Source organism: Siphateles boraxobius, unplaced genomic scaffold (assembly GCF_051911475.1).
Source record: "Siphateles boraxobius isolate OS27281-9 unplaced genomic scaffold, OSU_SipBor_1 6, whole genome shotgun sequence".
NCBI lineage: Eukaryota > Metazoa > Chordata > Actinopteri > Cypriniformes > Leuciscidae > Siphateles > Siphateles boraxobius.
The window spans coordinates 25,921,850-25,938,328 of NW_027509186.1; the positions used below are offsets into that span (position 1 = coordinate 25,921,850).

At 39.0% G+C, this 16,479-nt stretch overlaps 2 protein-coding genes across 12 annotated transcripts in view; one reads left to right on the forward strand and one right to left on the reverse strand.

Annotated features, from left to right (window-relative positions):
* The first annotated feature begins 5,394 nt into the window (after positions 1-5,394).
* Positions 5,395-8,697, forward strand: ckmb (creatine kinase, muscle b). Its single transcript, XM_077208494.1, has 7 exons — positions 5,395-5,643; positions 6,807-7,016; positions 7,136-7,290; positions 7,361-7,493; positions 7,576-7,871; positions 7,961-8,150; positions 8,237-8,697. Exons 2-7 carry the CDS (start codon positions 6,827-6,829, stop codon positions 8,413-8,415), a joined length of 1,143 nt encoding a protein of 380 aa, XP_077064609.1. The 5' UTR covers positions 5,395-5,643; positions 6,807-6,826; the 3' UTR covers positions 8,416-8,697.
* A 663-nt stretch (positions 8,698-9,360) lies between these two features.
* mark4b (MAP/microtubule affinity-regulating kinase 4b) overlaps positions 9,361-16,479 on the reverse strand; it is a 38,889-nt gene continuing 31,770 nt past the window's right edge. Inside the window, exons 16-19 of one of the 11 annotated variants that reach the window (XM_077208493.1) lie at positions 15,613-15,695; positions 13,242-13,286; positions 12,939-12,978; positions 9,370-10,583 (exon numbers count right to left, since the gene is read on the reverse strand). In XM_077208493.1, coding sequence (XP_077064608.1) covers positions 10,250-10,583; positions 12,939-12,978; positions 13,242-13,286; positions 15,613-15,695 — 502 coding nt within the window. In that variant the 3' untranslated portion in view covers positions 9,370-10,249. Of the gene's footprint in view, positions 10,584-12,788; positions 12,979-13,101; positions 13,144-13,241; positions 13,287-15,612; positions 15,696-16,479 lie in introns of those variants that run through there. The other 10 variants (XM_077208486.1, XM_077208484.1, XM_077208488.1 and 7 more) reach the window with 10 other exon arrangements.

The window sequence follows — 16,479 nt, forward strand, 5'->3', positions numbered from 1 at the left end:
AACTTGAGAACACAATGGTAAGTTTATTTATAAAGGTGTCAGGATCACGGCAATGCAATTGAGGAGTGACTTGATGGTAGAACAGAGGATTGAAAGACTAAATGATACAATAACTGTGGTTTTCTTAGGCAGGAGATCATTTGCACACACATACACAAGGGAGCAGACGAGTCAAGGATCACGGCGACGACTTGGAGATTGTGGAATCACAGATATGTTTCACAAGGTATCGAGGTAAGCGATCGTCTGTTTCTCTAGTTGAGGCCAGACAGAAACTGTGTGTGTGTGTGTGTGTGTGTGCTTTATAGTGGGTTTGATTGGCATACTGATGAGGGACAGGTGCAGGGAATTAGCACTTGGAAATTTGCAGAGGAAATGTGACAGGAAAAACGTGACATTTATATTATATTAATATATATTAATAAAATATAATATTAACAATAATTCACAGTTTTTGTACTGCTCAACTGCAAGATAAAGTGATATAGTCAACTTGAGTACTTGAGACAAATATGAAGAAACCATTATTTTTAAAGAACTGTCAGGGTGCAACAGTATTGATACAGGGATGCAAAGAAAATGCATAAACAATTTTAGAATGTTATGAAGAGCAGTGCTAAGCGCAGAGAATGCAATGGAGATGTCTGCGTGAAGCCCCTCCACACCTCAGGTGATGCACACAGCACAGCTGTTAATTCTGCTGTTATAGCTGTGCTTTCAAGGAGGAGTTCTGTAACAGCTCGATCTGTGGGTAAGTTTATGGATTGATTAGATGTGGGAGATGTAATGCTATACAAAGCCAAAGTGTCAGTACGTGAATCAAATGCTCAATGACCTTTTCACTGACAGTAAAAGCAAAGCGAGAACATATCTGGCACATTAGCGCTTAACCATGTGACTCGATGTTATCCAGCAATGTTTATTTTCAAAAAAAGTTACAGACCCGTACTGCTGTACTAGAAAAACATAACACATGTTGGACATCAAACATGCATTTCACACGCATAAATAATTTTCGTTTACGGTCAATTCTGGGGGCAGAGGTCAATGGACAGGCAGAGGGAGGGACACGAAGGGACTCATAACTGAGTCAGTGCAATTCAATCTGGCGAGAAGACAACCTCGCAACCTAGCACTAAACATAGTGCCTGTAAGCCGGTTGACCAACTTTCAGATTGCAGCGGATGTGCTTGTAGAAGCTCTCTAAAAACTCTCAAAACTATGACCTACACTGAGTAAAAGAAAAGCAAGAACATATTTGACACCTTTGTGCTTAAACCATGTGACCATGTGATCACTGCTGCACTAGAAAAACACACCACATGTGGCATAGTTGCATCTTATGTGCATAAATGCATTTTGATTACGATTGATTACCATTACATTGAGATAAGGTAAGATAAACATGAATTAAGCTAGATTGGGGCTAAATTTGAGTTTGTAGTTATTGATACTTGAACTTTTATGATAAACTTATTTCCTGTAATTAAAGAAAAAGTTACTTTTTTATTTCAATAAAGTGGTTAACAGGGTAGAATGGTTGAGATTGCCGAATGCAGTCAACACTACAGACTGTGTAAAAATTGATAAAATGTTATGAGATTATTTACTTGTCTTCCCACCATGCTTTAGAGGGGATCCAAATGGGGGAAATCATGGTTTAACAGGGTAGAAAACAGCTAAATATTATGCTTTTGGTCATTGAAATGAGTTAATAACTAAAAATGTTTTATGCCAATTAATTCAATATAATGTTAATGAATTATATCAAAATTATGAGATTGTTGCATGATTTTGATTCTTGGATACAGTCAAGTCCTGAGAGGAAAGACAGGCCAAAATCACCATTTTACAGTACAGATGTGTTTTGAAGTAGCTTGCTTAATTTGATGCTACCTTAAAAAAAGTCATGGGACTCCATTTTGAAGCCTTTGTGTAATAATAATAATAATAATAATAAAGTTTATTTATAACGCACTTTACGTCAATTCAATGTCTTCAAAGTGCTACAAATACAAAATAGAATAAAAACAGAAACATTAAAATAACAATTTTAGCCCTAAAAGGCTTTTCTAAAAAGATGGGTTTTAAGGCCTTTAAGGCTGTGGGGCCCTTAGATGGATAGGGAGAGCATTCCACAGACTGGGTGCAACTGAACCGAAGGCACGGTCACCCATAGTAAGAAGCCTTGTCCTCAAAGGCTGGAGGAGGTTGGCCTGTCCAGAGCGAAGATGGCGTGATGAGGAAAGGGGGGTGATGAGTTGTTTGAGATATAGGGGGGCAGTGTCATGGAGGCACTGATGGGACAAAAGGGAAACTTTTTGAATTCAATCCTATACTGGACAGGAAGCCAATGGAGCGATTTGAGGATGGGTGTAATGTGGTGGTACTTCCGCACGCCCATCAGGATCCTAGCCGCACAGTTCTGGATGTACTGCAGCTGCTTGATGTTCTTGCTTGGGATCCCGACAAGGAAACAAAGGCATGGACCAGTTTTTCGGCATCAGGGAAAGTGAGCATTGGGCGAAGTTTTGCAATGTTCCTAAGATGAAAGAAAGAGGTTTTACAAAGATGTTTAATGTGGGCCTCAAAGGTCAAGTGAGGGTCCATTCTAACACCAAGGTTTGTGACTGAGGAAGAGAGGTGGATGTCATGACCAGTGAAGGTAATGCTGGTGATGGTGGATGACCGGGTCTGGTGTGGAGTGCCAACAAGAATGGCTTCCGTTTTTAAGCTGTTGAGTTGCAGAAAGTTATCCGCCATCCACGTCTTTATCTCCTCCAGGCAGGTGGAAAGTGTGGAAGGGGCTGCAGAGGGGTTTGGATTTGTTTTGATGTAAATTTGGGTGTCATCAGCGTAGCAATGGAAAGATATTCCATGCCGGCTGATGACATGACCAAGGGGGAGCATGTACAGCGTGAAAAGGGTGGGGCCAAGGACAGATCCTTGAGGGACACCACAAGTGACAGAGTGTGTGTCCGATTTAGCAGCACCCAGGGATACATACTCAGTTCTGTCCGTGAGATATGATGTAAACCAGGCCAGAGCAGTATCAGAGAGTCCAATGGAGGAGTGAAGGCGGTGTAGAAGAATATGGTGGTCCACGGTGTCAAATGCCGAAAGTGAAATATATAAAGGTCTTATCTGCATCAGTCCAGCACCTTGGTCATGGGGTCATGGGACACACGTCCCACCTCGGCTACTTATGTAAGATCAATTGGAATAAACTTGCTGTCTTTTAATACCAGACTGTAGCTCAATTACGTCTCTCCTTACATCTGGGCCCCAGCAGCTTGTTGCTGTCTGCCAATTCGAATGTTGGGTTGGCTGGGTTGAACTGTTAACTTTTCAAACCTGGAGTGGAGACCAAATAGAATTTGAATATGTATTTCACATGTAAATTTGTTTGAAAGCATGTGCATCATACAATCCTGAAATACAACAGCTATGGAATAGGAAGAGACCATCATACACATTCTGCTAAATATATCTAACGGTATCAGCTGACTGAATTATATAATAATGTGCAGACAGGTATTGACAAGTGCAACAAGCTAAAGTAAAATTTGCAAGGCATTTATTATCAATGGTCATAGATTAAAAAGAACAATTGTTTTCAGAACAATTTCTAAGTTAAGACTAAAGTTAACCAAGCTTGTTAAGTGTCGCTATATTTTTGACACAGAGGTCGTGCCCTACACATGGGGTCAAAAGAAGGTGCTATTATAACCCCTATGCATACCTTCAGTCCAAATGAATGTGTAGAACCCTAGGCCTAATGTTTAGAAGGTCCTCTACGTCTCTCTTACCCTTCTATAAATGTTGCAAGCATTTCCCTGGAAGTTTGCAACCAAGATGCAGTTTTAGAGTGCATGTAGATATGATACTCTGCATGTAGATTTTACAGCGACCCCCTATAATTTCCTAAAAGACATATTTGTATGCTGTTATGAGATAAGGGGGTTTTCTCTGTACATGGGGACCCCCACACACCCTGTTATGCCCACTCTCTCATGCCTGGTGGTAACGCAGTCCTGTGACTGTCCTCTCTCTTTGCTAGGCATGCTATGGTGTTAGATGCATGGCTGCTAATTTTGGAGTAATTTTGGACTGTGAGCTTGAGTTTTTTCCTTTCCCCTTTTAACCCTTCACTTCTCCACCAAATCCAAAAGCTCTCCTGCACCATAGCAGACAAAACTGACAGCTTTTTTAAATTGCAAAGATTTGGTCATCAGCAAAATAGACTTTTGATGTAACATTTTGATATTTTTTGTGATTATTTTCATATTAAGTAATCCTGAGGTAAAAACAAGAAGTTTAGATCACATCGGTGTCTAGAGACAAATATGATCTGGCAGAAAAGCAAGAAGGGGTGCAACTGTGAAACTGGACACTGGGTATTAATAGTGTAGGGGGGATGGTTGAGTTTTATCCTCTTCCATCTACACAATTTCACAAACCCGTCTCTTTACTTATGCTATAGAAGTTTTTTTTTCCTCCACAGGGTTCCCAAATTTTCTGCCCACCTGTCATATGCTCAGTAATGTGCCCTTAAAGCATTTACCATCGGTGGGAACCACTAATGAACCAATGGATGCACACTGGAGTTTTACTTACACAAAAAAACTCCAGAGTTTTTTCTGGTTTGTTCCAACAACGTCAGGCTGTGGATATGTCTGCAGCTGCCTTCTGACTTCACTGCAATGAAGTAGAAGTAGTTTTATTTTAATAGTGTCTGTCCCAGTCACTTTACAATAAGTAATTTACATACAGTACATAACAACATAGGACAATAATAGCAATATAGACAATATTGAGAAAAAGATAACTTAGAGAGTTTTTACAAAAAGTTGTTTACACGTATTCTCTTGAGATAGTCATTAAGTCTTTAAAATAATGCCATAATCACAGTTTGTATATTGCGTGCAATGGTTTTAAGCAGTAGAGCTCACTAACTGGACACTGAGAACACTAGTGTGTACAGTACAGACTGTCTTCACCTCAAGGGACACATGATGCCTTCTCTTACGTTCTCTAAGTATATATTACAAGACATGGATGAATACAGGGCCAACTACTATTTTAATGAGAACAATCATTAATTTTGACTTTTTCATAAGTAAACAGTATTTTATAAAAGTGCAAATACCATATAAGGCTATTTTAACGAATACAATCACAACAACAATGAATATCATGATTCATATTATTGGGTTTTGTTAAAATTTTTGTCCTTTTTCATGTGTCTTTCACAAAGACAGTTTTAGGCCTCAACATAACAGTAAGTTATAACTAATCCATTATAATTCATTCAAATGAGTAAACAAACCATCTTTGTGCTTCTGCAGTGCTTTCGTGTTTATTTCATAACACGGGGGAACAGGCCACTGTGAGGGGGTGAGGACAGCTGTCTACCCGTCTCGGGTGTTGTGATGCAGCTTCTTTCCTTTTAGAACCTGAAACCCCTATCAAGGAGTGCAGCTGTCCAATCAGGTTAAAGCCTGCATAAGCTGAGCAGCCAATGGGCAACAAACATCGAAGTATATAAACCAAGGTCAAACATCTTGCAAAGTTGGGCAACCCCTACATTGGCTTGGTGAACAGGATCTGATCCCAAGGACTGTTACCTTTTCTCCCATACAGGTAAACTAAGTTACGGTTCAGAGATTTTACAAGGGTGGGAATAAGGGGTCCTTGATTAAACATGATATACTTCAGAAAAAAAGGACACACTAATTTGGGGCTTTCAGTTTGGTTGATCCAAATTTTTCCCCATTCAAATTAATCAAATCACATTGGTGTTTCTCATGCACTGGATTCTTTTGGAATTACTATATCTTGATTGTTGGAATGTTAAAAGTGTTCATATTTTTGAAGTTGCTTTGTTTTTCGAAGCATAACTAGGTATGCAGAAAGCTTGTCCTTGCCTGACAAGCTTCAGAGTCATAATGGATTGGAGAGCTAATAAGAGAGCAGTCTGGAGTAGATATGCTGTCTATGGCAGGAATGATCTGTGTGCTTGACACCTGTTGTACTTTAGTGCAAGGTTATGCCATCTGGGGTTCATAGCTGATGCATTTTACTCAAGTCTATTTATAATGCCTCAGACATTTCATTCTTTTTGTATGCAACTACATACAAAATCTGTGAATATAGACAAATAGATCAGGATGATTTATTACTCCTAAACCGTAAGTGTTTTTGATATTTCGAATTATATTTTTAAATTAAATTTCACAAAAGCTAAATTGATGTGGAAGTAAAACCATATGGGGCCACTGTAAATGCTCCACCCCCATCAGAAACTAGAGAGGTGAATGCTATCTGCTGTGAGTGATGGGAGTGAGTTTGCCAGCCATGCTAAAAATATCATCTGCTGTCTAATGCATATAAGTATGCAAGCTATGCAACAAACACTCCATGTATAAATATAAGGGGCTCGTTAGAAAAAGCAACATATTTTGTAACTAATAGTTTAATTGGGGCACGAAATATACAGTAGTATACATTAACTGTGTCTGCAACTGCTGGCCTTTTATTCTGTAAACAAGCGTGGCTTATCCTTTACTAAATGCTTTACTAAATTGTTAGCTGTTCGTAATTCGCAATATCAATGTCAGCGAGCAGGTTCCCCTTCATTCCTGGGTCCAAAGAGTAAGCTACACCATAGAAGACTTTAACAGGCCTGGGACAATGTTTCTAGTTGTCCACCCTAACAACATCTCTGTCGGCAAGTGTTGTAGACTTATCCTTGTCTCAAAAGCAAATTGTAGGTGACAACTTGCCTTACTCTTGTCTTGTGGCAGATCAACATAAAAGTGCAATCATGACTAAGAACTGCCACAACGATTACAAGATGAAGTTCAGTCTGGATGAGGAGTTCCCTGACCTTTCCCTGCACAACAACCACATGGCCAAGGTCCTGAATAAGGACATCTACACCAAACTCAGGGGCAAGTCAACTCCCAGTGGATTCACCCTGGATGACTGCATCCAGACCGGTGTGGACAACCCTGGTAAGCAGAACATGTTTGAATACATTACCCCATAGCAGCCGATCTCTCAAAGATATCACAAGCAATGTTTTTTTGTTCTTGAAGCTATATAAATCACTTCCTTTTGTTTTCAACACAAGGCCACCCCTTCATCATGACTGTCGGCTGTGTGGCTGGTGACGAGGAGTCTTACGAAGTCTTCAAGGAGCTGTTCGACCCCATCATTTCTGACCGTCACGGTGGCTACAAACCCACCGACAAGCACTTGACTGATTTGAACTTTGAGAACCTGAAGGTACTCTAAAGTTCTTTACATGATCATGGCTGTTTTGCTCTTACCATGGCTGATGTTAACCTGTGCGCAGGGTGGTGATGACCTTGACCCCAACTACGTTCTGAGCAGCCGTGTGCGTACTGGCCGCAGCATCAAGGGGTTCACCCTACCTCCCCACAACAGCCGTGGTGAGCGTAGAACTGTGGAAAAGCTGTCCATTGAGGGTGAGTCTCAGTCACGTCATGTACTGACATCTACAAAGCAACATGCCTGCTTTTACTGACGTTCACATTGTTCCCCTCACAGCTCTGAAAAGCCTGGATGGGGAGTTCAAGGGCAAGTACTACCCTCTGAAGGACATGAGTGACAAGGAGCAGGAGCAGCTCATTAATGACCACTTCCTGTTTGACAAGCCTGTGTCTCCACTGCTGTTGGCTGCTGGCATGGCCCGCGACTGGCCTGACGCAAGAGGCATCTATCACAATGACAACAAGACCTTCCTTGTGTGGGTGAACGAGGAGGATCACCTGCGTGTCATTTCCATGCAGCAGGGCGGCAACATGAAGGAGGTCTTCAAGAGGTTCTGCGTTGGCCTGCAGAAGGTAAATCCCATTATTTACTACCTAATTTTTGGTCATATAATGCAACAAGATAAGCAACCAAAAGCCTGACCCCTTTTTGTATATTGCAGATTGAGGAAGTCTTCAAGAAGCACAACCACGGTTTCATGTGGAACGAGCATCTTGGTTACGTCCTGACCTGCCCCTCTAACTTGGGTACCGGTCTTCGTGGTGGTGTGCACGTCAAGCTGCCTAAACTCAGCACACATGCCAAATTCGAGGAGATCCTGACCAGACTGCGTCTTCAGAAGCGTGGCACAGGTGGGCTTGAAATCATTGAACATATAAAATGGCAGTGTTGAACTGAGATCATCCATTTGAGCGACTCTTTGTAACTATTTATCCAGGTGGTGTGGACACTGCCTCTGTCGGTGGTGTGTTTGACATCTCCAACGCTGACCGTCTGGGCTCCTCCGAGGTGCAGCAGGTGCAGATGGTAGTCGATGGTGTGAAGCTCATGGTTGAAATGGAAAAGAAACTGGAGAAGGGCGAGTCCATCGATGGCATGATCCCTGCCCAGAAGTAAAATGGCAAAAGTGCTTGTCTTTTTTTTATTTGTTCTTTCATGCGGTCATGCCACCTTGACTTTTCCAAGAGACACTCCACCCCGCTCCCTTTTTCCTACTTTTTTCCTCCCTTTCTTATCTGTCGTCTTCTTTTTCATGCACTTTTCCTTATCTTACTGTTCCTCCTGTAACATCCTGGGATCAAACCTCCACATAGCTAGAAAACCCTAGCTATGTTGTATTCACCTGAACTTTTTTTTTTGGTTGTACAAAGTTAATAAACGGCCCCATGTAACAATCAACTTGTTTTAAGTCTTTACATTCTTGTTTTTTACCTCTAGACACCGCTATAAATTTTATGTATATGTGTGTAATGTACAGTGTAACACTTTTGTGGGAATTCATTCAGAATTCTATCAATACATAATTGAAACTTTAAGCACACTTTTATGAATTCAATCAGCTAAGCTGACCCAACAGACATTAAAGGCACTAAAAGATAAATAATTTGTGCAGAATAGCAAAATAGTAATCAACAATAATTCAAGCAAGCATGATTTGTCATTTCTTTTGTTATAAAGTCAGATCAATGCTTGCTTGAATTATAACATCAGTATATTTCAACCTGAAATTTAATAAATTAATAGAAATTGCTAGTACATTGGTAACTGTCTTTCAATGAATTAAAATATGAATTACTATTAAAAAAATTTTTTTTCTAGATAATACCTTTAATTGTTATATATTGCTAATATTTATATATCATTTATGCAATCCGCAGCGCATTTGCTACAAAAATCAAACTGTTTAAACTGTGAAACCAACAATAAATCTTTGGAATACAACAATTTTAATTAAGAGTAGGCCTTCTTTAAAATATAATTTAGTAGGTTTAAGCACTTAACAATATTTGCCACGCAAACAAAAAGATAGAAAGCTACTAAATAAACAGACATACAAATCACTGAATTTCAGACAAATGTTGTATTATTCATTCTTGCATTTTCTCAAATTGCACAGCTCTGACATATTCCAATCTTGACGATGAGGACTTACTATATCAAATCAGAGACAAACAAAATCAACAGTCTGTTTGAAGCCATTCAGCAGAGTGCACTTCCGGCAAGATAACAGAGGTTTCTCATCAGCGTAATACACATACAGGAGCACTGTATCTCTACTTGGCTCAGTGGGATAAATTGCACCATTTGAAGGGGGAACTGCTTTAAAACAGATGATGTTGCTCACTCAGCCCTAAAGTGCTACGGTGTGACCATGTAATATGAGGAATCTAAAAACAAGGAGGCTCAGGAAAGCAGACATCACCTACTCAACCTGCATCACTGGCAAGTTCGATGGCTAAAACAACCAACAAGGACAGATCATTCAAAAATTTGGAGAAATCGCCATCACTTTCAGCACTTGCATGTCTCCGCATGTTGTCTACGGTTCGAAATGGTGTGGCATTCACATGTGTTTTTTTTTTTAATATGATTATTGAAACGTGGATAAAATAAAACATACTCTTCTCACCGGCGCAGCAGAATAATAATTAAAAAAAAGAGTTAAATAGCAGCAGTTAAAAAGGAATGACAATGTACAAAGTGAATATGCAACAAACAATCCGTGTTAAAAAATAACATGGGTAAGATACCAGGTTAAATCAGCGGTAAAACAGACCCGGTAAAGGGAGTTCCTTCAGCAGGGCTTGTGTGTAAGCAGGTGCCCAGTTCTCAATGTGTGTGTGCCAGTCTTTGTAGGCTTAGAGGGGGCGGGGGTGTGGGCGGGGCTACTTCTACTCTTCCCATCTTTCTGTCCCATGCTTTTGTCCCTGCCCTCCACCCCCTGTTGCCCTCAGAGTTCAAGTTCTTTGGACACTTTGGTGGCAATGTCCCGAAAGGCAAGCGGTGCCCCCCACAAGCGCTTAAATCGAACACCGCTGGTCTCGGCGGGGCCGTTGGGCAGCTGGCAAACCTCGGCTTCGAAGGCAACGCGGGAGCCAGCGGCTCCGTGGGTGCAGGAGAGGAGGAAGGGCCCGGCCTGGTGGACCTGGCAACCACAGCCCTGCGCCGCCTCCCGCAGAGCCAGAACCACATCGGCCGGGTCCCGCGGGCTCCGCACCTTCACATCCCAGCCGCATCGGGGTGTCCGGGGCTCTGCCGCTTTTTGATACCCAGATAGATAGCGACTGTGGAAGGAGGAGGAGGTGAAATGGGAGAGAAATGGGAGGTGGGTGGTGATGTGTGTGGGCGGATGGGTGGTGGAGGGGGAACAAGAGAGAAATATATTAGAAATCTGTGAGAGCAAAAATCCTTAAAAAAGTTCTTAAAGACTGATTAACCTGTGTGGACTGCTAGATTGTGATATTATTTAACTAAGCTAATTAATTTCAGGGACCAGTAAATAGAAAGATAACACTTTACAGTAAGGTTCAATTTGTTAACATTAGGTAGAGCATAACATGCTCTTTTCTCTTTTCTTTTTTTTTTCATTTAATAATCTATATTATTCATTTGTAATATACACTATTGTTCTTTGTTAATTCAAGTTAGTTCATATTACATTAATTAAAATGTAATTGCAAAAAAGTTTAAACTAAACTTTAATTGAAATGATACATCTTGAAATGTTTATAATGTATTATAAGAAGAACCTAGTCAAATAAATGCTTTAAATGTAATGTGTTAACTAATGTTAAATGAACCTTCTGGTAAAGTGTGTTACCAATAAAATAATGCTAAATGGTTTGAAAGAAACATCTTAATAAAAAGTTTGTAATCCTTCTACAATCAAAAAGGGAGGAAATGTTTAGATAAAAGCTAAAACCAGTTACCTTGCAGGATACACTGGAGTTCTTCAGGATAGTAAAACCATTTTCAAAACTAGTTAAAATCTAAGCATTATTTTAAATTTAGTGTGATTATCAGCGAAAAGTTGTAGAAAATTTTTCAAGGCCTGAAAAAAATGTGAATGCCATTCATTTTAAAAGGTGATTAGAAGTAAGCTACCGTTCAAAAGTTTGGTGTCTGAGATTTTTTATGTTTTTTTAAAATAAGTCTACTTTGCTCACAAGGGTGCATTTAATTGAATCGAAAATACAGTAAAACAACAATATTGTGAAATATTTCAATGTGAAATAATTATTTTCTATAAGAATATATATATTTTTTTCTTGTGATGGCAAAGCTGAATTTTCAGCATCATTACTCCAGTCTTCAGTGTCACATGATCCTTCAAATCAGCATATTATAATCATTTCTGGTGCATTTTAACAGCTGCACTTCTTAATTTTTTTTTGTAGAAACCATAATTATATTTTTTCAATATTATTGGATGAATAGAATGCTCCAACATTATTTATGTCTTTACTGTCACTTTTCATCTATTTAATGGGTTAGTTCACCCAAAAATGAAATTTCTGTCATTAATTACTCAATGTTGTTCCAAACCCGTAAGATCTTTGTTCATCTTCGAAACACAACATCAGAACGTCGGCTCATTATTGGCCGACGCTGTTCACGTGAGCACCACGACGCATGCGTGTGATGCTGACGCAGGAGCTGGCCAATAATCACTGGCGTTCTGACATAGAACCCAGAGGCGCTGCACTGTTTACTAAGTAAATAGCGCAGCAGACTAACATGGACGAGAAGAGATTGTTGGATATTTGCGCACAAAAATGTATTCCCGTCGCTTCATAACATTAAGGTTGTACCACTGTAGTCACATGGACTATTTTAACAATGTCTTTACTACCTTTCTGGGTCTTGAAAGTTCCAATGACTTTGCAGCCTATGGCTGGTTCAGAAGCCTCTCGGATTTCATCAAAAATATCTTCATTTGTGTTCTGAAGATGAGGGTGAGTAATTAATGACAAGAATGTCATTTTTGGATGAACTAAGCCTTTAATGCATCCTCACTGAATAAAAGTATTAATTTCTTTAAAAAAAATCCTACTAAACCCAAACCTTTGAACGGTAGTGTAAAAAAACATTCAGGCACATACACATATAGAAATAAAATATAATAAGATAAAAATCAGGCAAAGTATAGAAAAAAAGTTTATAGGTGGAGCACTATGTGTATGCTGAAATCAGTACAACCTGTGCAGCCAAACATCACCTGTGTCATGCACTTCATAAGCCTCATACATATTATCCCTCAATGTAAATCTTTAAATTATAACCCGAGTTATAACCCTGTAAACTGCATTCCAAATACATTAAACATTTACCAGCAATATATATTGAAATTAGCTGGTCACTATTAGCACAGAAAATAAAAAATGTCATTCAAACATCCATGTTTAAAACAACGGGAATATGACTTTCGAAATGCCAACCACTGTCAATGAATGTTATATTGAGATTGTGAATATGGAAAAAGGTAAAGGGAAGGACAAGTACATATCTAAGGAAACTGCATATATCTAAGCTAGATTTGATGCACATAGTACAGTACACAGTTCTATAAAATTAACAAAAAGCAGTCACATTCTGATCAGTCTGATCTGACATGGCACGCACCACATGCTAGAAATTACCTGTGTTTTTTAGCCTGACTTTTTGTAGCTGTATCTGTAGCTAAGGAGAAGTAACAGAGTTAAAATAGTATGTGAGGACGTTTTAACATTTTGTTTTACCGAGCAAATAACATGTTCATTTATCTAGATATTCTTTGTGCTATTATTTTTCAATTTCCTCTACCTATTTTCTGTCTGTCTTCTGTTTGAGTTGCTTGCTTGTTTTCTGAAATGAAGAAAATGGCCCAGCAATTGGAGATGGACATCTTTTATTCTAGTTCCTCAGTCAAATATGTGTATAAAAAAGAATATGGAAACACTCACCTTGTGACCGGAGATCTGCTGACTCTCTCAGGTTCGTCTGTGACCCTCAAGAAGAAGACAAAAATGGTTCATGTTAGGAATCAATTAGCCAATAGAGCAGCGATTATCAGAGGTAAAACAGAGTTTATTCTGCCCTCCACAAACAACCAATCACAGACGTGCATTGTTACACTGATGTCACCTTCAATCAATCCACAAATATCACTACTGAGAACAAAAGAAACTGACGTCAGTGATGGATTTTATAGGGTAGGATTATGTATTTTGTTAACATATTAATTCATGTCAGTGTAACACAATTTAAAGAAACATTCACAATTGTATCCTTAATAACACCATCTAAAAATAATTTCTTGTGTGTGGTTATTTGACTTTGGGTTTATTAATCTAATATTCTACATGAGACATTAGTAGTTATTATTAGCTCTAAACAAAGAAAGTGGTAGTTGGCTGATGTCCACACGAGGGCGCTGTGGTTCAAGGCTGCTTTTATGAACACTTGTGAAACTTTCCATTCACATTATGTAGCAAATGAGGTGGCCAGTGTATTCCCTCTTAAAGGGACAGTACACAGCCATCTTCCTCAAACATTACAGTGAAAATGGAGGGATCTCTTTTGGTTGTGAATAAACCATATCTGGACAGAAAAAAATATAATGTGATAGTCAGGGGAGGCAAATGAGCTTGGCCAACGGTGATTGGGATTTGACATGAGAGGATAAAATACAAGTTACATAACTAATCTGGGTCTAAAATTAGAGAGGAAGCCCTTGCTTGGTTCTTCCTTTTCTGAAAATAGGCTTTTGTGATAGAACAGTCCAGATGAAATTGTTTTACAAAGCATTTTTAATTCTGTTAAGAATCACGAGAAATCTAATAAGGGCACATTGTTCTTCAGGCCAAGCTAAATGCCATTCCTGTGAATGAGTAAAAGGTGAGAGAAATGCATGAAAAAGTGCATGAAAAAAGTGATACATGGATGGAACTATGGTGTAAAAGACCTCTTGAGCATCAAACACAAAGAAAGCATATTCTCAAATATTAAAACATATCCGTAAGAAATGCAGTTTTACAAAACGCATTGACAATTATAATCAAAATAGTGTTGGTTCACCCCAAAAAAATCTGTCAAAACTGAAAAAATTGGCTAACCCTAGTACCATTCCAAACATGTATAATTCTTTCCAGAAAATTTGGCATAATACCCAAATTGAGGCTGTCATGTTGTGGAAATGACAAATATAGAAGCATGAATTTGGCCCATACGAGTTTGGCCCATACGCAAGTCTTCCCCTTTGCTGTTGCTTTAAAAACTTATTTGATTAATACATGTTGTGCCATTCCATGCCATATTTGAAATGAATGCGATTTAAGAGCCAGAGCAAAAACTATGATTTTCAGTGAATTAAGTTATCATATGACTTCAGAAGTCTTGCAATAAAGTGTAACGGTTCTTTGTAAAAGTTCTTTGTTGAACAGTTAGAAGCCATGAATTAAACCAACCAGCTACAAAGGTAAAATGAGGGAAAGAACTACAATCCCATGAAGCATTGCGAATGACAATCAAATTAAAATTATGGATAAATATATAACTATTGATTAATATATAATTACCTTTGCAGAATCAATGGTACAAGGAATTCTGGTGTTAAACACAATTATTTAAAAAATATGTTGAATTAATGTGGATTAATGGATTCAACAAAACCATACACTAGTGATTAACAAACCTGAAACTCACATTAGGTCAGTCTTTAAAGGTTTATACACTCTCAGAAAAAAAGGGTACAAAAGCTGTCACTGGCCTGGTACCCTTTCAAAAGGTACACCTTTGTACCCAAAGAGTGCATATACCTAAAAATACCAAAAATCGTACCTAAAAGTACCTAAAAATGTGCATTTTGGTACCGAAATTGTACATCTTAGAAACTAAATAGTACATATTGGAACCTATGTAAAGGGTACCGTCCCAGTGATAGCTTTTGTTCCATTTTTCTGAGTGTAAGTTATTTAAAATCAATTCATATTGCCCTATGGGAAAAATAAATAAGATTTTTACTTCCGTAACCCAACTGTGAACTGATGAAGAAACTTATTCATTTTCATCAACTGTGGCAAACAAGTAATATTCTACTTTTCTGCTGCTTTTTGTAGCCCGACAGCTCTCAACATCCCAATTCACACAAAACCATACAGGTTTGGACACAAGGGTGAGTCAATGATGACAGAATTTAAATTTTGAATTATCTCTGAATGCTCAAAGAGGTGCTCTGACACCCAGCGCCAACACGGGTGCCAAAGAGAGCGGTGAGACTGAGTATTTTGACAGACTGAGAGATGGAACAAGGCCACAAACAGGAAGAAAACTTACTAACTGTTTTTGATCCCTGTGGCAGAGTGCAGCCCGAGACTGACTTGTTTGAGCTCTGGCGCTTAGAGGGGTCAAGATTGACCCTAAGAGTTGATGAGGGGAAGGAAAAAGAGAAAGGGACAGTGTGATAGACAGAAAGAAGGAGGGGAACAGGGAGATCGAGAGAGAAATAAGATTGCAGCAAGGGAAAAAAAGGCAAAGAAACAAATAAACAAAAGAGAAACACTGAGCACCCAACAACAGCCAAGACCAAGAGATAGAGACACGAGGAGGAGCAAGCGCCTGAAACTGTTGGTTAATAACACAGGAGGCTTGAGGAAGAGTTAATGAAGAGAGTACATATGCAAACTTATGCGGAAAAAGGACTTTATCCATTGGATGTCATCCTAGATAGGTGCTTAATCTAATCTAAGAGATGGAAGTGTTGCTCTAATCTAATTAAGAGCTTCTAGTTGCGTATCTCTGCAAAAGTCGTTCTTTCTGGCTTTTGGCCCAGACAGGCGCATAAACAATTCAACTGAGGATGCTGAAGAGCAAAGCGTCCCATCAGCGTTCCTACTTTCTACGGAACATCTCAATCACATTACGGACTTCAAATATCGGCTCCCATATCTAACTACATTACCTCCTCATATTCCACAGGACAATGGGCACCAAACCAAATGAAAGATGACTTTGTAAACTAATTGGCTCTAGCGTTGGAGCCCATGTCATTTTGATCTCTAAAGAGCAATTCACATTAAAGGAAGATAACTACAAGTTTTAAAAGAAGTTTTAAAAATTCCTTCGAATTTTGTGAGAATAGGTCCACACCACATATACAATGATAATTAAGTTTGAGCACTTAAAAAGGCAGACAACATAATT